Raw genomic sequence first — 25,456 nt, 5'->3', positions numbered from 1 at the left:
TGCGATGTACACCAGCCGTGGCTGCAATGGTGCACCATGCTGCTTTTGTTAACCCCGGCCGTAGCGGCAAGTACAACGCGTACACAACTGTGCGGCAGCGACGCACAACGCACGGCCAACATCTCAAACGCGCCTCCGATGGACAACGGCGCCGCATCCATCAGCTGCGGCTGCACCGGACAAAGCGCCGTGTACCTGACCGTGGCTGCGTGCGGGGACTGCCGGCCGCGAGGTGGCCGTGCTCCACTCACCAGAAGCATTTTTCTGATAGCCGTTGGCGTCCACGGATGTGTACTGCACGTAGGGACCCGGCTGATTCACGCCGAACGGCTGGCGACAGCGGCAGGAGACGGGGATGCGCAGCGTAGGGGGTGTCGGGGGGACGGCAGGGGAGGGGTAAGAGAATGAGGGTTAGAGAGGTCTCATCTCATGGGCACCTTCGAGCTCATTGCAGCCGCGTCACAGCCAAGGTCACCGATGTCAGTTTCCCGTGCTGGCAAAGCACATGAATAAGGATGCATATGTATGCACATGCACGCGCACACACACAGCCACACGGACGCACGTACTTTACGGGATTTGCATTATAATACAAACACCTCAAGGGGTAGGCTTCCAGAACTTAATGCTTTACCGACGTAATGTTTGGGGTATTTTTAAGCTCCCTTTTTACCCACTGAACAAGTGATTGAACATAAGCGTCAATGACGGTGGTGACTTTCAAATAGCAAGTATTGAGTACAGCTACCATATGAGACTAGTAATCCAGAGCCCTTTGTAAATCCGCTTCTGGATTAAGGCCTCGCCATGCTGTGTCGGTCACGGGGGATGTTTGACCATACTTCACCACGATGGTGAAAGTGGGCAGTGGGGGAGGCTGGGGGGGGAGGGTGCCAGCAGCAGTTGAATAAGTACTCGCCACCGATGTAAGATGTGGCCGAATATCGAATTTACATCTACAATTCGTAGAGCGGTTTATGATTCACAGTACACTGCACCACCACTCCAGCGCACACACACACGGTCACGGTAAAATACGTACGTAATGGCTAACAGACAACACTGTGATGGGGGCACATAAAAGTGTGCGGAGGGTCCACGCACACCTCTGCGTTTTACAAGACACTCTGTCTGCCCAGGTGGCAAAGCTAGCCGTGGGTGACGTCACCGCGGGTGGAAACGATCGCTGCGAGGGGCTAATGCCACACAGGTGGTGCACTCCATGCGGCCATTAATCCCCACTAGGGAGGGGTGGGCAAGCCTAACTACTTCCGCCACTGGAAAAGCCACAGATCCAACACTGTGGTGCTTTATTTCCCTAAACAGCAACCTCTAAATTAAGGATGAAGAGAGAAATCCACGGTTTGAATTCTTATGATCGTTCGTTTGTTGCCATTTACCGAATCATTATTTTTCAATCTCACTAGGGTGAAATTTGTTAGAATTTGTTGTTACAACCCGTTGTTAGAAGCCGTTGTTAGAACCATTTACCGTCACCCGACACGGCCAAAACTAAATTGACCAATTGGATAACAAGCGTCGGTGTCAAGCGTCATCAGGACAAGATCTAGGAAGTCAGAATAAAAAACCAGGAAGTCCGAATAACCAGTCAGATTTAAGCTAGATTGTAACCATTACAAATGATTTAATTCAAATTTAACTATGTGGCCTAACCCAAAATTCATCGATCAATTATAATATTGGCTGCAAAATCCTAAGGTCTTTAACATCGCTGGTAATGAGCAAATAACCAATATTGCTGAACGGAATCCAGCTGGATGGTGCAGCGGTAGAGTGCACGACTCGTAATCAAATCCCAGTCGGAGAGTGACTTAACCCATCATCCCCCCCGGGGTCCATAAAATGAGTACCACTTCGTGGGCAAGCCTCGACCAACCAGAGAAATGTGGAATTTTGAACACTGGGCACCCAATCAGGTGATCAATGCCACCCCACACTGAAACTGAAAGGACTCTGCACTTCGACTTCTCTGCCCTTGGTCTTTCCTTCCATGTTCAAAGCCTTGCCACATTACGCACGCGTTCTTGATTTTAATCCTCACCTGGTCTGCAATTGGCGGCAACAGGTGCGCCTCCTATCTCAAGCCATTCAAACCCAAGGCAACAAAACGGCTGGGCCCAAAAAGCAAAAACGAGATCGGCGGCACGGGCTTGCTCGAGCCACCGCTGATCGGCGCGGCACCGCGTGAGATCGCTGCCACTTATCGAGCGGTCAGTGGCAGCGAAAGCGAGGCGATCTGATTACGCGCGCGGGCTCACATGGTGTGGTGGTGGTGGCGTGCGCACGCTCACGCCAACGCGAGAAGGCGGTGCGCCACCCCCCCCCCCCACTCGCTCCCAGGTTTTAGCTCAGCGGCTCCCGGCCGGTGTTCGTATGCGAGTGAGCGAGAGAGCCGATCCATTATTTAGGGATTACACGTATCCCACTATAACACACACGTGTTTGTGTGTGTTTGCATGGAGGAAAAGCGGTAGTGCGGTGGTGTAGCGGTTAGCGAGCTGCTGTGCTACGAGCCTGGCGACCCGAGTTCGATTCCTACTCACGGCCAACACCACTGGCAGTATCTGAACCGGTCCTGGGCATCCCCTAGGTCGACTCAGCCTTAAATGAGTACCTGGTGCGGCATGGTAACATCGCTATTCGGTAAACAAAGGCGGCCGTGCATGGTGGTGGACACCCACCCCCTCGTGTACCGTGCCGGCCTTCATAGGTGCTCCCTAACAGCACTTGCCCCAAAAGTATGTTCCAGCTATACGGGGATCTTTGTCTTTAGTTTGTAGGAAGAGCGCTTTTCTCAGCTCGCCTTTTAAATTTGTTTGCAATATATACGGCTCTCCTATCCCGTGATTGTTCACGGCAGGGACCTTTTCTTCTTTCCTTATTTCCCTCTCCAAAGCCAGGGGGCTTTAAGAATTCTGTTCTCAGAGCGGAGCGCAATCGTGCTCCACTGCACCCATCCTGCAGTGCTCTCGAAACCACCATTGCATGATCGACCACACAACCAGCAGGCACAAGAAGCGCCACCACACTCACCTGGGTGTGCGTTGGGCAGGAAGAAAAGCACAGCCCGCTGAGCACTGGAAATGAAAATGAAAAGATGATGATTAGGGCATTAAAAAGTCACATTTATGAGAGCGGCTTTACACATGGCATTGATAATAGCAGCAGCAATTAGATTTTTTTCTTTAAATTCCCAGCCTTCACCAAAGTGACATCTCATAGAGATAATACCCTACGTTTTTCAAGCAAGACTTGCGAGAGCGTTTACGTTTGTATGCATGTTGAACCGCTTTCACGCCGTACGTAGCCACTCGTGCTATCCGTGCGGGGGAAGGACAACAAAGAAAACACAAAAAGCAGTTCTCAATAAAATAGCTTTCAATCTAGATTTAAAAGTGCACGGCTCCAGCGGCTTCCTAATATCGGATAGAAGAGCGTTCCAGACGGCCGCGGAAACGCATCTGAAAGCGCGCGATGCAGTGGCCGTCTTTTGTTCGATGGTTAGCCAAAAGCCGCCGCGAGCCAATTCAGCTCAGCGAGCATCACGAACAGAGAAATGAACAGACGGCGCAACGGCGGCAAAGCAAGCGAACAACAAATGGTCGTGCCGTTTGCGTCCCTTGAACTAACGATGCCCAGTTGTTCTAGGATAAGCTGACCACGTTCAGGCGACAGTGTGAAGCATTGCGTAACACCCGCTCCTCCCTTTCTACAGATCCAAAAGCTCGCCTCTCTCCGACACAATTCAACCTGACCGTGTACCTTGGAGGGATCGCACCCCTTCGGCAAAGGACTTTAGCTGGAACCTTCTCAAAAGCACGGCGTAAAATAACACAATAATCTACTACGCATGCAACGCCAAGGGTCTGTTAAGCGCACAGAGTTTGTCAGTTTGAGCCTGGCGATTGGTAATACGAATAAATCAACAATTTTACGTTGGTTATTGGCGTCCGAGTTATTTTGAGTTCCACAGGAATATGCAGTGACAGTTGTACACTGGAGAAGGCTTTGCCCTGTGGTCAATCCACTGCTGGATGAGGGTCTCCCCATGCCTATGCGCAGGTCACGGGGAGGGTGGTTTGACCTTGACCATACTTGACCACGCTGGTCAGTCGTGCGGCTTGGTGAAGGTGTGAACATGAAAGGAAAGAAGTAGAGTACAACAAAGGATGTTTCTGGACTGCCGACGACGACTGGTCACCCCCACCCCCTCAACACCGTTCATCAGGAACCCAAAGAGGTATAATATATATAAGCATCATATACTATAAAAAAAATATCATAGCTCTATAATAGTCCGGCGCTATCCAGACGAACCCGCTCGGGTGTGACAGTAATGACACTCCCCTAGTGACCAATCTTGGATCAAGATTACTTTAAGGTGACACCACAGGCCACCAAAAATTGATGACGCGTATAATCACGTTCTACTGAAGGTTGGACTGGGTCTTAAATGAAACAAGGCCTTCAGGAGTTTGTCACGAAGAGCCTTGGTGAAGGATCACGATGACCATCACCACCACCGCTGTTGACCACGACGAATCGACCGCTGGGTGAAAGCCTCTCCAAGTCACCACCGATCCCTCGTGGTCCTGTGATGTCGCAAGCCCACCTCGTTGCTGCGCGTGAGCTTAACTCATCGCTCCACTCCCCCCGTGGTGGCCATACTGTCTGGTGTGTTGCCTCGCCTCCGGCTGCCATTCCATCAAAAGCCTCCATCCAACGGCCGTCATCCTTTCTTGAGGTCTACCCACACAAGCCCGCTTGCTTTTGCTCAACAGTCCACATGATGTCCCCCGATTTCGCTTTTGTATTTTAATCCGCGTGTTCCTCTTTTGTGTCTCTCAATTCAATTCCCAGCATGCACCTCTCCACGCATCTTTGCTTACTGGTCAGCATTAATGCCATGGCTTTGTCAAGAGTCCAAGTTCCTACAATGCAAGCAGGTACATTTATAAATGCGCAACTCTTATAATCGAGGTTGCAATGATTGAAAACAATCATCTGTCAATATATTTTAGTGAATGAATAATGAACAGACAGGAGGTGGTCTATCTCTCCAGGACAAAAAAAATCTATATTTTTAAAATCCTTTGATCTAAAGCCATTCTGAACATATACTTTACAGCAGTAGCAACATTCACCTCAATAGGACAATGCTAAACTAGCTCTGACCTTCCAGGTCTCCTCGGCAGTCAGGACTCTAAGGGCCTTTGTTTCTCATTAAACAAAAGCTATTCAGTAGCCCAATGCTCATGGAAAGAGCACTACATTTTAGCTATTGGGCTCGTCACCACAGAACGTGAACATTGTAAAATATCAGGACAAAACAGCCCTGGTTTTGTACAAATATTTCCCCTGCTGTGTAGGGGGAAATAATTGCGGTTGTGCCGTGCAGCCTCTGAGGAATGCCAGTTCACACGGTACAACATAAAGCTGCGTCGGAGAGCTAATGATTCTGCTCGTGACCTCCAAGTGCCTTCCAGGTGCAACCCAAGGTGATGTTCAGGTGGCAGTGGGAGAGGAGCGTGGGTGACATCGAGGCAGGCAGGCAGGCACGTGACTCAGCAGTCTTACGGCGAGCCGAGTGCACGTTGGCCGACCGCGGCGAGAGAAGCGACGCGGGGGATAACACGTCGGAAATATTCCACTCTGCCCCGTCTCTTATCGATTCTTGCGAATGTTGAAAATGGTTTAAAAAAAATAAAAACTGAAAAGCGACAAAAAAAATTCTGAAAAGAAAAAAAAAATCCTTTGTGCCATTTTTATTCAGTCTTGATGTTGGCCTTTTGATAGGAATCATTTTTTTGACAGCGGTATTTTCTTTCTGCAGCAAAGCAGGATAATTCATAATCTCTGAGCATTTTCGCTTGCTTTGTAAAACAAGGGAAGCCAACATGTGTCTGCGGATCAAAGTGTTATCCTACAGTTGAGCTAATTTAATCGTGACAGATTTAATTTGCACACACGTGTGTGTGTGTACATTCACAAGCATGCACAAGCAACTGTGCATTTGAACACCTAGCATAATTATTCTCAACGAATGTTTTTTTTACACAACAATTTTTGTTAAACTTCTGACAATCAAATTCTCGAATTAACCACAATACAGCAACAAAATACGTGCCTCAATTTTCGAGATGGATGTAAAGTAAAAAAAAAATCAGTCTTGTTCAATGTAATATGTCCCCATCAAACACGTGTCCTAACTCACTCACAACTCAGCCCCCGTGACTTACTCCCTACTGGAATCGCAACACACACACAGAGAGAGAGACCAAAAAACCTGAAAATGTCACCCGAAAAAAAATAGCATCTAACAAGAGGCCAGATCGAGAATTCACAATACGGTTCTTGAATCAGATCTTTCCAATGAAAGCCATACAAAGAGTGATCAAACCATTAAAGCCTTTTAATTTCACATTCTGTCTGCTCCTCTCCCGCTAGAGTCTAAGTAATTAAAAACGTACGCAACTCCTTGGCACTAGGTTTGATAAATTATTCATCGGCCATGCTCAGCGCCTCCTTAATAGTTGCACTCATTCTTTTAATGTTGTTTGGAGTATAGAGAGCATTGTTTAAATGTTGTTCTATATATATAAAAACACCCCGGACACTTCTGATGCAAGATCACAAGGAGTGCGGGGGTGGATGTAAGGTGAGGGCACTGGAAAATGGGCGGGGAAGACTGGGAGCAGTCACTCAGAGGTGCCGGAATATTCTCATTTGATCGGACAGCCGAACTCAGAGCTGCAGGCCACCTTAGACACTGCAGAATTCAGGGAGGTGGAGAAACACACAAACGGGGCGTTTCATAAAGGCGCAAAGGTTCAAAGGTGGAGCACTGCAACAGCGTGACCACACCACTGCTAGTAGAATGGCTTCTAGATGTGCGAGTACCCACACTTTACCCCACCAGACGCGACCCGACGATACCGCTGGGTAGACAGAGGTGGGGCGATTTAAGAAACTTTCCCATTGATTTCAAATTCGGCCCTGGGATGATCGAACCGGCGAACCTCTTGATGCAAGTCCAGGGTGCGAACTGTTAAACCACGGCCATTTTCCAACAGAGGTATCATCGATTTAAAGCTTTCGTGACTGCAGGGATTCATCTTCTTGGTTCTTTCGGTAAAGTCACGTAGAATGGAAATAATAAAATAATAAAAATAAAGCATAATAAAATAATTATTTCGAAATGCTTTCTTTTATTATTTTATTATTTAAAACAAAACATATTAAAATAATTGTTTTATTGGTTTATTTTTTTATTTTATTATTTCCATTATACGTGACTTTACCGAAAGAACCAAGAAGAAGAGGTATCATCATCATGGGACCTCCTTTGCCAGTACCAAAATATGAGACTAGGTTTTACCCCTTTGTCTGGCAACAAAACAGGTGTTAAGATGTTAAGACACCAAACTGAAACCTTTTACAAGGAATCATGTCTGCATTAACCACAATACTTGTGGTCACAATGCAACCAAAAAACGTACTCTGATAATATATGCATTGTCTTTGAAACTGATTAGTCCACACCAGAGACAGCTTTCTTTTGAGCCTAGTCTCAAAAGGTTTCAGTTTGCTGTTTTAACATCTTAACACCTGGTTTGTTGCCAGAAAAAAGGGGAAAAGCTATTCTCAAAGGTATCATCAGTTAATAAATATATACGCGTGATTAAACAGCAGTTTGAGCTATGTCATCAAGACCACGTGCACATGATGGAATGAAGATGTTATCGTGAGTCTCAATCCTCTCGGCGGCGTTGGCGACGCACATTATTTTGAAATTTGAGAGTCCCAGATGTTTTGCCAACATCTTGGCTGTGCTCGTTGTAAATGCTTCTGTTTAAACTTGGCAGGGCTGTCATGAGACTCAGGGATGCTGTCTTGGGTCAACAGGCATAAGAGTAATAATATTACTAAAACTTGCGCTGTTGAAGGTTCCCCAAGATTTTCAGTAACACAAATAAACTGCAGGTATATGAGGAATGTGTTGCCAACACTTTAACCGTGCAGTTCAATCCGATGGCGAATTAGAACTCGTTACTTAACAGGTCAGAAACATGGACAATGACGCCGAGGATGGAGTGATGTTCAAAAGTGAGCCAAGCAGAATGGACAGATTCAGGCTTGGGATTACACTCAGAGACAGAAAAGAATAACACTTACGTATGACTGTTTGGGTAAATACGCTTGGGCAGGATTATGTTAATACTCTTTGTTTTTTTCGGTAATGTCACGTAGGTAAAACAATCAATAAAATAAAATAAATGAAAACAACTAAATTAAATCACGACGTTTCGGAGGCAACACAAGCTTCCTTCATCAAGTGTAAAAAAAAGGCACAGCAAAAAACGTCGTGATTTAATTTAGTTGTTTTCATTTATTTTATTTTATTAATTGTTTTACCTACGTGACTTTACCGAAAAAACCAAAGATTATGAATCCTTGCAGTCATGAAAGCTTCAAATCTAGAAGAAGGATTATGTTAAGTTTTCCATTTGTGAACATGACTTTTGTTTTTTTTACGCCACAGATGACAAGACTTTAATTATAATCTCGTTGAACAGCAAAGGTAATGACATGAAGTGATGCTGTAAACATGCCACTAATTTGAAGCTCAATCTAGATTTGAAGTTTTCGTGACTGCAGGGATCCATACTCTTTGGTGAAGTGATTGTTTGTGGTTGAGCAATTGTTTCTTGCTGTGGTTGTCCCACCTGATGACGGACGCTTGTGTTGCGCCCGAAACGTCGTGATGTAATTTATTTTATACCTACGTGACTTTACCGAAAGAACCAGAGTATGAATTTGAAGCTCATCAAGAAATGAGTCCTGCATAAAATATCCATGTGAAGATTGACCTTTGGACAACTCTCCTTGGTGGCATAGTCTGCTATTTTCCTTTACAGTAATTTCATCCTTTTATAACCTACACATGAAGGTTACAATTTGCAAATGCGATGTCGTTTGGTGCCGTGGTGTTAATAATGACGCTATAACAATGTTGTTGAATAGCAAAGGGCAATTACTACATTGCGGTTGTAAACTTGGGAGCCCATTGTGAAATGAGGAAACTGCACATCAAGTCAATTGCCACAGAAGTTATCCCAAGGGCGCTGAAATGCCACATTTCTACCATTTATTCTCGGCGCTTTATGGACAAGGACACTTTTTACTTCGGTCTTTTGACAAAAAGATTAACCAGTGCGTAAAATACCAGACAGACGACCTAACGAAAAACACGGCGCTACAACGGCGCAGCACTGCCATTGCTTGCTCATGATGGCCAAAAAAGGGCCTCCACTAACAGGGGCGTGTAGGGAGCCTCTCTGGAGGGTATTTGGCCTACTCCTGTATCCTGTAATGGTGAGTCACCCTGGAAGAGGTGGCAGCAATCACACTTTACTCCACGACACGTCACCTGCCGATCAACTGACCGTGGTTGCAACCCATTTGTTACTGCTGGGTGCGCAGAGGTGAAGGATGATGAGGGTTTAGTAAAACTGACCCAGTGACCTCTGGATTGTGCTAACCATTACACAATGGCGGCATCATTCTGTTATATACCCGATTAAACATATTAGCAAAGGAAGAGCGGTCTCATCCAATGATAACAATAATTGGCAACAGCGACAATGGATTTACGGCTTGAGTGTTTATAACGCTCTGCTCCGTTTGAGTGTAATTGATTTCTTCATATCAAAAGTCACACAAGGTATTCAGGTTTTGCGGTCAATATTCTTGGTATAATCTGATTACGACCCCCACCGTGGGGCGTAATTATCGCGTTATTTCTGTTAAACCCATAGTTTATCATTCTCACCGATTTAAGTGCCACCACATATTGAAATGTACATTTTAACACGTAGTAGGCTTTTGCGACCAATATGATCCATAATACAGGTTTTTTTTTGGGTCAGATCGCGTAAATATAAATGTGTCGTTAAACCCGCCACCGTCCGACACAGTCAACTAGTAAGGTTTGTCACGTAAACATCGCTATGCTCCACATCTTCCTCGAATGTAAAAATAAAATAACGCATTTTCATGATGTAGTATGAAGTTTGGAAAAAAATATAATTTCACGTTCCACAGAAACTATTTAAAAATTGTAGAGGTTGCATAATATAGCATGGCATTATTTGTCTCATGTGCTGGTAAATGTGACGGTAAGGTTGCCGATGGACTTCTGACTGACACAAGAACATTCCAGAGGCAATGATTTTTTTTTAATTCCTTACTCAATATTCGATATTTTGCTTCGCGTTTTTTTAATTGGCTATTGATGCATTCAGAACACCTAGGGCATCACCGTTCACCAAAACACCAGTAGATTGATTTCACCCAGTAAGAATCACGTACGGTTTAACTTGTATGATAAATGTAGCCACAACCATACAGTTTATGAACAAACCGCTCAAAATTAGCCCAATCTCATCAGCTCTCGAAGACCTTGTAGGGATGTTACGTTCGAGACAGCAAGGCCTACAGAGGAAATTGCGACAAAATCGATTGTGGTGCTGTACTTCTGCACGCTCACAGCTTATGCTCTCCGCCTTCACTAATCCGCGTTGACCAACACGGCGATTTGTATGGATGTTGAACTTCTTACGCACCATACATAGACAACCTCCCTAATGGCAGGTGAGGGGCAAAGTCAATAAAAATTAAACACAAAAAGCAGCTCTAAAGAAATGAGTTTTCAATCTGGATTTAAAAGTGCATAGCTCCAGTGGCGTTCCAGACGGCCGCAGAAGCGCATCTGAAAGCGCGCGATGCGGTGACCACATCTTTGTTCAATCTTCTAGGTTCTTTCGGTAACGTCACGTAGAATGGAAATAATAAAATAATAAAAATAAAACATAATAAATTATTCTCACGACGTTTCGGCCACAACGCAAGCAGCCGTCCTCAGGTGAAGAACAGGTCTGTCGGGAAGACATGATCCATAATATTATTATAATAAAATGTTGAATTTTTATTATTTAATTATTTCCATTCTACGTGACTTTACCGAAAGAACCAAGAAGATGAATCCCTGCAGTCACGAAAGATTTAAATCGAAAATTAAAAATCTTTGTGCGATGTTAAGCCAAAAGTCGCTGCGAAGATGACCGGAGTTCGCATGATGGTTTGTGCACCTTGACGAGATCAGCGAGGTTTTGTGGTTAATTTGTGGCAAGCCTTTCCTCTTGATATGCAAATTATTTTGTCAAGGCGCTCTTCCCCCCTTCATCCCAGTCGCTCCAAGCCTGGGGTGTGTCATTCAGACTCTGTCTTCTCGACAGACCTGTTCTCCACCTGAGGACGGCTGCTTGCGTTGTGGCCGAAACGTCGTGAGAATTATTTTATTATGTTTTATATTTATTATTTTATTATTTCCATTCTACGTGACTTTACCGAAAGAACCAAGAAGATTGTGGCAAGCCTTTTGTGTGTGATGAGTGCGACCTTACAATGTATTCGTTCAACAACCAGAAGTCAATGCAGCTCACCGAGCACTGGACGGACATGGTCAAACGTGGTTGCTTCTACGCTTAAATAACCCACACGTCCTTGCACAGCGTGGGGAGGCCCCTCATCCAGCAGTGGAATGACACAGGCCTCTACGTGTACATAACCATATACGTGCACTCGAAGGGAGATAACTTGGGAATGCAGCTTGGGGTATACAAATGAAGCGAACCGGCTTGGCAGCCCATTATTGGGTTCTACAATTTATTACGGGCTTCAACTGCGCAGAGATATGTGCGCAATGAACGCAAGCGTGCATACACAAGGACACGCGCACACACGCACACATTGCGCGAATACTCGTGTACAGCCACATGCTCACTTATTAGCCCACATGCACAGCATGCAGAATTATGCGTGACATTTGTAAAAAAGTAAGATTTTCAGCACTGTATTTAGTTGCTAATCTTGCGCCTGGAATCTATCTATACAAATATGAGCAGAATTCCATTTTGTCCCCATGTACAAAAAGAAATAAGTTTGGGTCCAACAGCCAATTGGTTTTCCAAAGCAATATTATCAAGTAAGTCTATTGATCTTGAATACCGATATGCTGATGGTCTGAAACATATTTTTGTTTGTATGTGCAGGTATAGAACGGAATTGTGCTTATATTTGCATTTTACCCACAGTCCTCCACGGTAACGCATAATGAGTTTGTCGCGTGGAACCAGGCATGGGAAGTGGCACTGCTTGATTGCGTGGTTGGTATTTAGTGCTATGTGTGTTTATGTTTCAATTTTAGCGAAAGTTGCCTTTGTTTAATTCATTATATATATAATTATCACTGTTTACATGTGCACGGTGAACATTTGACAAATGCAGCCATTAGTGGAACTTAGCTCACCCAAATCAGCCATCTGCCAGGCCCAATGTTTAACCGCAAAAAAAAAAGTGACATTTACAAGAGAATGTTTTGACACATAATTGACTAATTAGTGATACAATGTGTGTAATTGCCTGCATTTAAATACTGGAAGGTATATTGCGCGGCAGTCTAATAAACTAATCTGTTATTATTATTATTATTGGGGCGCAACATTTTAAATGTGGACAGGTTGGCGTGAAATTGGAATTTAACTCAAACACACCGCATCCTCACGTTTTTGCAAGGTACATGCCCCTTGCACGTTAATTGCAAACATTAGTATTCATCAGCAGCACTGCTTGCACAGCGCCCACTCGGCAAAAGAAGAAACTTGGATACATCAGCAAGATTACTCTGAGATATATTTTTTAAAGTGCAAAATACCACCAAACTTGTAAGTTCCTGCTATTTGTACGAGTTTGATGGTTAAAATCCTACGCCTGCCTTGGAATTTTGAGGGCACACTATCAACAAAGGTCTATACGCAAAACTGGATGTGAAAGATGTACAAGCTAGAGTAGAGTCGACAATTATTGCGGAAGAGCACACAATTCTAAACCCTACATGTAACCACTGATTTACTTTGCCCCAAAGCAGAATCATTTTCCCAAACAGTTCCTCCATTTAAATGATCGCCTGTGTACAAAGCCGGGTTCTCAAAGCCAGGTCACAAAGCCCACAAATTAGTGTGTGCTCCAACCTCGGCTAAACTGCTGCCTGGCAGTGACTGGCATGATTCTGATAGCTGTGCGAATGAATGTTTAATCGGAAAATCATTACAGGGGCCTGCACCCCGTGCCCGCGGCGCAAGGCTGGGTTGCACCGCGCATCTCCCGGCTGCTGCCGAGGTAGGCCAGTCTTTGTAACCAGGGCTTAATTTGGCCGTGACAGACACACAATTGCCTACTCCAGCGAGCGAGTGCCAAGGGATCATTACCGTCAGTGAGCAAGCGGTGAAGAGGAGGGCTCAATCAAGCAGCCCTCGGCGCGGAAGCCAAGCGGACTGCGTGTGCTCGGAGCATCCATGCGCAGGCATGAGTCCACGAGCAGCAGCCTACAGCCGGAACCTTTACTGGTCTCGTCGGCACCGTTATATTGTTTTCTTTCTCCGTCATAAAGGCGAAGCGGCAGTGCTGCGCAGTGGTCAGCGCGCACCGTGTGTCCTCTGATCTTTGCGACCCGATTCGGATTCCCTGCCACGGGCAAAGGAGACCCCATTTTTTTCTGTTTCTAGGAATGATGTGGCCATGATCCGGATGCAAGGTCTTCTGGCAACAAATCCGTCTTCCTTTCCATAATCCTCAGTGTAATGCAGAAAGCTTTACAATGTAGATACAAACAAATTATATTGTTATAATGCTGCTTTTGCAGCGAAAGACTCGCTGAGTGTCACCAATTTTTTTAAAGAGGGACCTGACAAGTTTTTTCAGCAGGGGGCGATGTTGCTAAGCGTAATCCCAATTGAGTAATTGCAGCAGATTTTTTTTTAACATTAGGATGTTTCGCCAATACCAGTTACATTATATGTTTTTTTAGCTAATAATACAAAATTGGAGTAGAATATAAAAAATTTGGCTTATACAATCGTACAATTATTATTTTTTTTGGGGGGGGGACAGTTAGCACATTTTAGCTTATCATCCAGCAGTGGATTGGCAAAGGGCTGTAAATTATAATTATGTAATTACTAAGACCTTCATAAAATCAAAAGCCGCATGGTGACACTGGCGAGGCACCTGGTGTGTCCCTCTCGGCTGGAAACGGCGTTGTGTAGTGACCCCGGGCACGACGATGTGTCTGCAAAATTAGAATGAGCCACAAAACTCCTCCTTGAACAGCGCCAAGCTTGGCTTTTAAACCGAACGAGTTGCAACGAACAGCGGCATTCACTTCTGTGCAAGAAGCCTCGGTGCCCTCTCAGCTGGACTGCAAGAGAGACTGTGGGAGCGATTCGAGCTCAAATATAGACCCGTGACACTGACACACACACACTCCGGTTATCCTCGCAGCGGCTTTTGGCTAGCCATCGAACAAAGACGGTCAGATGCGCTTCAGCGGCCGTCTGGAACGCTCTTCCTTCTGATATTAGGAAGCCAATGGAGCTTTGAAATTTTAAATTCGATTAAAAACGTATTTCTTTAGAACTGCGTTTTGTGTTTAGTTTATTGTCCTTCCCCCACACTTCTGATTAGCAAGGTTGGCTACGTACGGTGCAAAATAATTTCAACATAAATACTCACATTGGTCGGTACTCTACGGGCGATGAGAGTTTTGAGTTTGGAGGTGAATGTGCAATAGCTCTAAGCAAACGAGCCTTTTTAAATCCTTTATATTAAGTTCACTTGCTTGCTTGCTTGCGCGCTTACGACCGTGCAAATCTTTCTGTCGTTTTTTAACCCACTTCCCGTGATCCAATCGAGCTGACATTTGCACACAGACTCGTTGTGCGTGACAATTTATTTTCGTGAAAAAAATTTCGTAAATTTTCCACTTTTTAGGATTTTTTTTTTCATATTTAATTTAAAATACCAATGTGATAAAAATGAAACTCTTACTCAAGAAAAAAAGAAATGAATAATAAAATAAAACCGATGCCACGCATATAAAGGATTTATAGTGAAAAACTTTGTTTTTACGGGTTAATTTTTTTCAAATCACATGAGCAGCTCTGTAGGAGCCAATAGTTTTTTTTTTTTTATCAAAACCCGGGCAGTTCCCCCAAAAGGCAACGATGACGTTGGAGCATCAGGACCGGAATCAAAGTGGAAAGGAGCGTGGGACTCATTTGACTGGAGACGGAGTGAGGACAGGCCTCTTCGCTTCTTTTGGGCGTTTTCCGCAAGAACAAAAAACCACGGCGAGTTCGGCCTCGCTGCGAGTTGTTTGGCTCAGTGATGGCGTCATCTTGCGTCCTATTTAAGACCAGAAGCAGCAAGATCTCTTCACAATTCTGGCGAAATCGCCCGATGATGCTGGATTTAATTACTCGTGAAACATCACGGCACTCAAATTGTAAATGTTGTGGATTTACTCTCCAACACACCGATGGGCTGAAGCAGTAACTAACTGTGACGTTATGTTTACGTGACGAACATTACTGGTTGGCTGAGTTGCGTGACTGTGGGTTAAGTACACATTTAAACCTATTATGAATCGGCTTCACTGCTGAGCAATCGACTTGGAACCCAAAATACACAGCGAACTCTACGGTAACGTATATCACGTTTGTAATGAACCTGTAAAAATCCTAATTACTCCCAATACATATTACACGTATCAATTTATGTCTTTTTGCATACGTGTAATACTATATATGGCACATATATGGTAAATATATGCACATAAATAATGAAATAATGTTCTCATTTAAGTGTGTTTGTTCTATCCGACTCGCTGTAACCAAACGCGAAGCGGACGTATGTAAAGATGACGATTTAATTGTTACAAAGCAACGGGGGGGGGGGGGGGGGGGGGAGAGAAAAAACCCGTCACATTTTTCAGAAGATTTTGATCATTATAAGTTCGCAGATGCTGCCCAGTGTTTGTTGCTGCGCCGTACAAAGAAGTCGAGCAATCGCCGAGTGGCTTTTAACAAGTCCCACAGGATCATTTATTCTGGGGTTGTACTAACGAGAGACTTCAACCCACGTGGGGGATGAAAGGGGAGGTGCGAGGCGGAGGGGTTGCGGGGCAGGGAGGGGTGGAAGTTGGTGAGAGGGGTGGGGGGGTTCCAGAGGCGGCAACACAGGAGTCGCAAAACTCTTCCGCCATTGGCACCCCGCTCGCCGGGACATAGGAGGAGGTCGTGGGTTCGATCCCGACCCTGATGATGCCTGTATATTTGGAGTTTGACTGATCTCTCTCCCCATGGTGGTTGCATGGATATTTCCTCGAGTTCCTCCCGTTTTTCCCCTACACGTTTGGAAACATGCGTTTAGATTACAGTGTTTGGCTGCTACTATAAATTCCCACGTATGAGAAGCCACTTGAATGATCTACGATGATGTGTGGCCAGGTCAACTGAGTTGAGTTTCTTTGAATCCCATTACCATGGTCCCCTTACATTTAAACGATTTAAAACATTTTTTTTACCTGGTACGGCGCACTGAGCTATGTCGCTCTTATTCAGAGAAAAACCTGGCCACAAATGACAGCTCAACGAAGTGGCTTACCATCGTGTGCAAATGTATAGCAGCCAAATTGTCTAAACACGTGACCGTGATTCTAAATGTGGAGGGAAAAACCAGAGGACCAGGAGAAAAATCCACGCGACCATTGCGAGAGAGCAAGATAACGCAAGCTTCCAATATACAACAGGCGTCAGGGTCGGGATCGAACCCATGACCTCCTGTATACCAGGCGAGGTAGGTCACATCTCGCGACCGTGGCGCCTACGAACAATCGCGGCAAATGCCATAGCCGCCCACAGCCGCCCACAGCCGCAGCACGCAAGCAAAATCTCCACTCCTTGTTTTTTGGGTCACCATGCCAACCCATCGCGATTGTTACTGTTAATGAGCCATCCTGCTCTGCCATTAACGTCACTGCCTTCCATTCAGCCCACTCATTTGACCATCCTCTGGCTGTGTGGTGCATGTGCGCACGCATGTGCGTGTGCATGTGCATGTGTGTGTGCATGTGCGCGCGCATGTGCGTGTGCATGTGCGTGTGCATGTGCGCGCGCATGTCAGCAAGAAAGAGAGCCTCAAGCAAGCGTCCACTTTGAAAACGTAGGAATAAAGAGACACACGGGCGATGAGGAACACACAGAAAGAGAGACGGGAGAGGAACATATTCAGACTGGCAGACAGACAGGGCGACAGAGAGTCAGAGGGACAGAGAGAGGCAATGAAGGACGTCGAAAAGCAACAACAACGAAATTTGACTCACCGATGACTTTCACGAAATATGCATCAGATTCGAAGGAATTGTGCAGTGCGTAGAGAGATAGGTCCCCTCCCATCACCAGCACGTCCAAGATGCCCTGCAACAACACAAGCAACGAATATCAACACAAATTCACCGTCGCGCCCAGTCCTGCAAAGGACACATAACACACGCACGGGGCTTCAATTTGCTCACACCCCCAACTCATGCACATCCAAGTCACGAAACAAATCTTTATTTTTTCAATTGCAAGAAGGCATCTTGGTTACCCTCACGGTAGACAACATTTCCACGTGTGTGTGTAGGTGTGCGGATGTTTGGGATGGTGGCGTAGTGGTGAGCGCACAACACTACAAATGTGACAACCTGCATTCGATTCCTGCTTACGGCCTAATATTGGTGACGAAAATCTGAACCTCCCCAAGGTCGTCTCAGCCTCAAATGAGCACCTGGCTGCGGTGTGTAAACAAATCAGCACTGGGGAGACTAAGGCAGGCCACACACCCCCTAGTGTGCCGTGTTGGTCTTCATAGGTGCTCGCTAACAACTAACTTGCCCTAAAAGTCTCCAAAAGGCTGTACAGAGGATCTTTGTCTCTTGCAGTATGAACACGTGTGCCTGTGTGTGTGCTTTGTATACTGGTGTTTGCACGAAGAATGCATGCAAGTGTGCACATGCAAAAATGTACACGCAAGCACGGCCCTGCATTGATGTTTGTGCCTGTGTGTGTGTGTTCACGTGCGTATGTTTGCGCTGCTACACATAATTGTTCGGTACGACGTGGTATATTCGACTTGCTCCTGGACTGAGGTACAGGCGGACATGTGACAAGATCAGATATCTGAACATCGACATAGCATGATGATTGTAGTGCACACAAATAGGTCACTGGGTAAAATAAAATAAATGCAAACTGCTTAGGGATGGGGATACGCTCTATTGCACTTTAAAGTAAAAAAAAATACATGAGCTTCACAATGCATTACCGCTTGTGATTTGTTTTTTTTAAACAACGACCAACAACATACACGTCCTTAGGATATGACCGTCCATTCTTCCGGCCGTCCCTCCCGCCCCCTCCAGCCAGAAAAACTTAAATATAATATAGTACGACAGGGAATTGCAGGTTAACCACACACCAACACTGCATTGGGTGTAGGCAGCTAATTAATTGGGGCGGATTTGTGCTGGAGGGACATGCGCCGCCGTACCGTGCAACAACGTCCACGCCCGCACGAACCGGCGAATGCCCGCGAGCACTCGTGCGTGTGTGCGTGCGGGCATTTGCCACCACACGCGATGGAATTCTCGCAAGCTCGAGTCGAGGAAGCCCCACGGGTGGTGGGCGATGCGCTACGCAACATACAACGACGGCAAACCCGGAGACTTTTCATTCACCTCCCCCGCTCCCCCGCTTCACCGCTCCACCCCTCTCACCACCCGCGCGCTCTCTACCGGGCAACCGATTTGCACGGTGGACCTGCTCAAGATTAGGTGGAAAAGCCTCAACGGTTAAGCTAAGCGGGCGGAACTGCACCGGTCGCAATGGTGATGGGGTTCCAGTGACAAGCGCACCAAGCGGCAGTAAATAAAAAGGAATTCGAGCCTGCAAATAGGGCAAGATTAGAGGTCTTGCAAATGCTGCCAGCGACCTGGGTCAGTGGGCGGATTAGAATAATGTAGACGTGTCCCGTTCGCGTCGGCGACGCCTCGCGCGTGCGAGCGTGATGGAGCTTCCTCACTCTTCGGCCAATGTTTTCCACCGGCCTGTGTCGCGGAGGCGTGCAAGTAGGAGAGCGATGGCAGACAGCTCCCGCGCGAAACCAAACAAGTGGCGAGGCTAAGCCTCGTGCAAGTCCCTCCCGCAGCCACAATAACGTTGCAGGATTTAAGAAACGTCGTGAGAATTTTATTGTTTTATTTTTATTATTTTATCATTTCCCTTCTACGTGACTTTACCGAAAGAACCAAGAATAGGATTTAAGAAGTTAAATTAATAACATACAACCTTACGAGCATTTTTATTCTTAAACACCGTGAGCACACGACGAGCATTGGACCTTGTTGGGAACACGTAAGCAAGGAAACAGATGGATGTTAATCTGCTTGTTGTTTCTGTAAAGAATTACCTTTAATTAGCGTTAAACATTTCTGTGAATGCTTAGTTCACTAGTGTTCGTTCATGTGGATGCATCTCACTCGTTTATTACGTTTTCATGGACCGTTCTCGCAGGCTTAAAAGCTTGAGGAAGACACTCAGGGTACCCGGTTGAAAAAAACCTTGAATGTTTCGAAAGGGATCTGCGTACACCGTCTGGATTACCTACCTGGCCTGCCTGGACGTTCGTTTAAACTTTTAAACCCCTTTCATGCATTGCGTCTACTGTAGCGGGCTCCTATTAGATATATATATATATGACTGCTATTATGAATCAAAAAAACATTCAAGGAAGGCGGGGTGTCCTTTGACTCTCACAATCGCATTAAACAAAGAAAAAAAACCAGTGTTTTTTGCTCTTAATAATTTATGCACGAGAAGATACAAATTACTCTTCACTGACTAAAGTAAGGGATAAAATATATAAAAACATCTACAGTTTCCCATGACAGATTGCAGGTGAAACACATGTTTATTTTCTGCACCATCTAGAATGCTTGTGTGACCAATCCATCCCACGTGCATCACGATAGAATAGATGCTCGCGCTTGTGTACATCTGCCAATAGATGTTTGCTCGCACGCGTTCACGTGTTCACGTGATGCTCTATATCTGAGCGGTTGTTTACATGTCTATGTGCGCGTGAGTGCATGTTTGTAGAGCTGCGGTGCAGTGGTTAGTGTACTGCGCTACAAATCCGCAAACCTGAGTTCGATGTCTGGCCACAGAATTCCTGGAAAAAATCAGTGACGAATATCTGAACCTGCTCTGGGCCTCCCCTATGTCAACTCAGCCATGAACAAAGTACTTACGGTAGTGCATTGTGTAAACATCATCATCAATGGAGCCACAGTGATGATATTTACATCATCGTGTGCTGTGCCGGCCTTTATAGGTGCTCGCTAACAGCACTTGCCCCAACAGTCTGTCACAGGCTATCCAGGGAATCTTTGTCTGTTCTTGTGTGTGCGTGCTTGTGTGTGATACAGGACCTAATTAGGTGGCAGTAGGCGTTAATGTCCCAGCTTGGCGACGAAAGGAAAAAAAACATTTGACGTACCGCCCTGATTTTTGGAATGTGCTCACGCGCTCAGTACCTCGCCGTGATGTAAATTCTAGACAGAGCCAGCCGCACAGAGTTTTAATCAATACTAACATTTCCAATATAGCGTCGACGTCCAATATAACATTCGCGCGAGCTCTCGCCCGCTCTTAAATAAGGGTTTTTGATTATAATATCATCAGCACCGCCGTGTCAAGCATGCCAATGTAACAACCAGAGACGTTAGAAGTACGGCTTTAAACCAGGTAACGTACACAATGCGGCGTCGTCTATGTTTAACATTTCCTTTCAGGTGATATCTCAGTAATACACTTCAATTCCCACACGTGAGTTCAGTCAGTTCTGTCCCTTGGGGTCAGGGGCGGGGGGGCGGGGGCATGGGGGCCCACACAAAATTCATGTTGGTCATTTATTTCTTGGAGATTTAACACCGCCCGGTGTCTGCCCTGCCGCTTAAAATCCCCGCAACGATCTGCGGGAGGTCGCCGGCCCAGAGATAGGTCTCGCACGAGGCAAATTTCCATCCAATTTTCCCAAACATCCATCAATTGATCTGTGCCCGAGTCTAATTCCGAGCTGGCCTTGGTGGTTAACCGTCAATGGGTCTCCCCTTTGTTGGGAATCTCATCAGCTCTGCCACGAGACTTACTCGGCAGCATCGTGCGTGGCACTCTCGTTTTCTAGCCGCAACGAATGGCGCCGACTTCCGGTCTAAATTTCAATTGATTTCTAACGAGGCCCTTTTTATTTATCCGCAATAATCCCCGCCGAGCTACACGGCACGTTCTGCCACGGATGTTTGGCGGGTTCTTCGTTGAGTATTTTTTTTTTGTCGCCACAGAGTCATTATTTCCAGACATTCAATGTCTCCGCGGAGATTTCTTTTTGGCCTTTAGTCTGTCCCGGAATGCCCCTGATTGCTTTTTTGAGTGAGGGCACTTGACATCGAGATACGATGACACCAAAAAAGGCTTACGCTTGCAAAAAAAAAACGACCATGCGATCTCTCCGTATGAAGGGAAAGCCTTTTACTTTTGTTTTCTTAACTGCCCAGGTGCATTGCATCGATCACGTGTCTGCCACGCGGCACAGGGGTTTTAAATTCAGACTCTGCACACGGTTTTTGTCGTCGCCATGTACACTTTGCCAACCGCCGAGGCTCCTCGACCGCGGCGAACGCATGGCTAATGGAATAAATTACACACAATCCTCGAATAAGTGGCCAATCACGTTGATATACAGCATTCCCCATGATAGGCAATTTTCAGTCGCTGCAATAAACGCCTATTTTATGTAACCCCTGTTGTTGTTGTGTTTTTGCCTTAACCTTGTCAACTAGTGTCCAGCCACTGACATTGGGAATGCTTTTAATCCTGATCTCTGGACTGCTGTTAACGATCATGATGGCAATGGCACTGACTGCACTGCTGTTGCTGGAGCTGCTGACGACGACGACGACGACGATGATGTATGCTGAACTTAATTCGCACCGTACGGTAGTCAACCGTGCTCATCGACAGTGGCACTGTGTACGCCGGACCCGTTCTGCCCGTTGTCGCGGCCTGCGCTCAACGAACCCCGATTCACAGCAACCGCTTGTGCCAAAAGCTGTCGCCGCTCGCCGGAACGAAAATCGAACGGGCGCCTGCACGTGCGAAGACGGCGGGATGTTCGGGGCAGAAATCACGTGCGAGGCGGGCGAGCGCCCGCACAGGTGTGGCGCGCGTAGCGGCTCGTGCGCCGCAAAAAAAAACTTCGGCACGTGGAAATTTTCACCGAGTGTGAAAGGGCTGCGCGAGCGGAAAATATGTCCGCGCCTCACTTCTCCGCGGCAACAGCGGTCCCCCGTTTCCATGGGAACACGGCTCCTTGAGCAGACGGGTCCTGCTGTGACAGTGGCACAGCAGTCGACATTATCCCAGAGCCCCCGCCGCGTCATTCGCCACCTCTACCTCGCCCCACGCGTGCGTCGCATCGCCCCACGTGTGCGTCGCACCGCATGCGTGCGTCACAACACCCCACACGTGCATCGCACCGCACGTGTGCGTCACACCACTCCACGTGTGCGCTGCACAAGAGCCTGCACGACCGCATCTGTTGTGCGTGTGTATGCGAGTGTTTGCGTATGTGAGTGCACCACGCGCACACATTTTTTTTGCTTTAGCTAAGTGATTTTCTTATTTCCAACAGTGTGCTACAATCGCTTACACCGAGTAGCCCTATTCCATCACCCGATAGCTTCCTAGGGAGCAGAAGAGAGAGACACATGCTGACAGAGCAAAGCCCCAGCACGAGACGCTACAGGGACAATACCGACTAACTGACACTTTCACCTGCGTACGAGAGAGTTCTGTAGCTGTGTAGGAGGCGGAACCTTTCTCTGTGTCTCTGGTGAAATGTTTTGTCTTTTATCTGCATTGGCCACAACCACCAGCAAGGAGGGTTGACAGCTCAAAAAATGTTCTTGGGCCATTCGAGTAAGGCTTGGATAATGTTCCAATCCTTCACGAGCCATGCGACTATGCGAGGCTCAGCCACAACCCTCTCTGTTCGCTGAACCCAGGATGTTGAATGAGCTGGCTCAGTATCTGACGAGGGAGATTAGCTGCCTGAAACCACCAATGTAAGAATAAAGAATTCACGCGGTGGTATTAAAAGACAACACACCGAGTGCGTCATTAGTGTTTAGCCTCTTGAGCTTTTGAGCCTGGGCACAGCAACTGTGATAATAAAACAAAAGATAAACATTGCCTTAAATTTCGATTTAAAGCTTTCGTGACTGCAGGAATTCATCTTCTTGGTTCTTTCGGTAAAGTCACGTAGAAGGGAAATAATAAAATAATAAAAATAAAACATGATAAAATAATTCTCACAACGTTTCGGCCACAACGCAAGCAGCCGTCCTCAGGTGAAGAACAGGTCTGTCGGGAAGACGGCGTCTTCCCGACAGACCTGTTCTTCAACTGAGGACGCTGTCTTCCCGACAGACCTGTTCTTCACCTGAGGACGTCTGCTTGCGTTGTGGCCTAAACGTTGTGAGAATTATCTTATTATGTTATATTTGTATTATTTTATTATTTCCCTTCCACGTGACTTTACCGAAAGAACCAAGAAAACATTGCCTTATACAGGAAACCGATACAATGCGACAGGATAACGTTCCAGGTACATCTGACGTACCTTGCATGGTGGAACTGAGAGCACGTTTATTTATGGACTTAGTTATTTTTAAGGGAATCGGTGTTTATTTTTAAACACGGCTTCAGACATTGTCCAGCACTATAAATAGTTAAGGAAGGCAGTGCGCCATGTCAATGATTTCACCCCTCCAGGAAATAATCAAAAGTTTGGGTACAAACAGTTTACAGGGGATATGCTTTGTTCCCAATATCGTATTGTAAAGCACATCATCAAGCTGAAGCTGAAAGACCACAGCACTCCACCAGTGTCTCACACAGCGTGCCATGGAACACGACGCTCTCAAACGCAGTGTCTCAACTCACGATATCGGCAGCATTTGAGACGATATGATCAGCCGTTGGCGTGCCGGGCATAATGCAAGAGAGGATAATGGATCGCCGCCGATCGATGCTTGCGGGGAGAGAGTCTAAAAGCTGCACGCGCAAAGGCATTGCGAGTTGTGTGGAAGGCCACTGTCACATTGCATCGAGTGCAATTTGCGTCTCGAGCGGGAACAGTTTGAGATAAAACCAGCTAGCAGATGCATGCGGAGAGGGAGGATGTACGCGCACACAATGGCGGAGCCAGGATTTTCAGGTAGGGGGGCAACCCCTCCAGCAATGAAAAATGATAGTTTCGATTTAAAGCTTTTGTGACTGCAGGGATTCATCTTCTTGGTTCTTTCGGTAAAGTCACGTAGAAGGGAAATAAAAAAATAAAAGAATAAAGCATTATTTTATTATGTTTTATCTTTATTATTTTATTATTTCCCTTCTACGTGACTTTACCGAAAGAACCAAGAAGATGATAGTTGTTAGTAAGTAAGGACTTATCCCTTGCTTTTTATTCGACGTGTGTGCGGCGATAGCGCAGCCATCGATCGAGGGTCGAATTCGAACCGCGTTGTGTGATCGGCATCGCGCTCGCTGAAGATATGCCTTCAGGGAAGTCGTGTACTACTGTATACGCAACTGCGCACAATTCTGTGAGTCACTTATAACCGATTTGCCGTTACTTATTGCCAATAATAGACTCAGATTATTGTCCTATCATCTCATAGAGTCCCTGGCACGTAATAATATGCTACACAGTGGCAGTGGGGGTCACAAAATGCCGATTTATTACTAATAAACCCCAATGATCCGATCGAAATTAGAGATTTGGGGGGGCACGTGCCACCCCACCCCTACCGGCTCCGCCTGCGCGCACAAGGTGAAAATACGTCCGTGGCAACTTGCGAGAGCCTATTAGGAATGCACAAACATGAAGGAAAACTAATATCCCATTTAGCCTCCTAGAATACCACTGCAAGTATCGTTAGCAAGCCCCCTAATGAGGCAGGCATAGCCAATGAGGGAGGTGGTGACACGGACCAGTGACGTCTCTCCAGTCTTCTTCTCAGCCCGTGTGTGTGTTCAGGTTCATCTTCTTGGTTCTTTCGGTAAAGTCACGTAGAATGGAAATAATAAAATAATAAAAATAAAACATAATAAAATAATTCTCATGACGTTTCGGCCACAACGCAAGCAGCCGTCCTCAGGTGAAGAACAAGTCTGTCGATAAGACAGAGACTCTGGTGAAGAACAGGTATGTCGATAAGACAGAGTCTCTGTCTTATCGACAGACCTGTTCTTCACCTGAGAACGGCTGCTTGCGTTGTGGCCGAAACGTCGTGAGAATTATTTGATTTATTATATTCTACGTGACTTTACCGAAAGAACCAAGAAGATGAATCCCTGCAGTCACGAAAGCTTTA

The 25,456-nt window shown here is 46.1% G+C and overlaps 1 protein-coding gene across 1 annotated transcript in view; it reads right to left on the bottom strand.

Moving 5' to 3' along the window:
• Positions 1–25,456, bottom strand: part of ITFG1 (integrin alpha FG-GAP repeat containing 1) — a 192,730-nt gene that overhangs the window by 51,850 nt on the left and 115,424 nt on the right. Inside the window, exons 12-14 of the mRNA XM_061548724.1 lie at positions 17,303–17,396; positions 3,055–3,098; positions 252–330 (exon numbers count right to left, since the gene is read on the bottom strand). Coding sequence (XP_061404708.1) covers positions 252–330; positions 3,055–3,098; positions 17,303–17,396 — 217 coding nt within the window. The remainder of the gene's footprint in view (positions 1–251; positions 331–3,054; positions 3,099–17,302; positions 17,397–25,456) is intronic.

The sequence above is a fragment of the Lethenteron reissneri genome, chromosome 9 (genome assembly GCF_015708825.2).
Source record: "Lethenteron reissneri isolate LAM-NWPU_2019-01 chromosome 9, ASM1570882v1, whole genome shotgun sequence".
In the NCBI taxonomy this organism is placed as follows: Eukaryota; Metazoa; Chordata; class Hyperoartia; order Petromyzontiformes; family Petromyzontidae; genus Lethenteron; species Lethenteron reissneri.
Note: the sequence above shows the minus strand (reverse complement) of the source record. Positions and strands in the feature narration are given on the sequence as shown.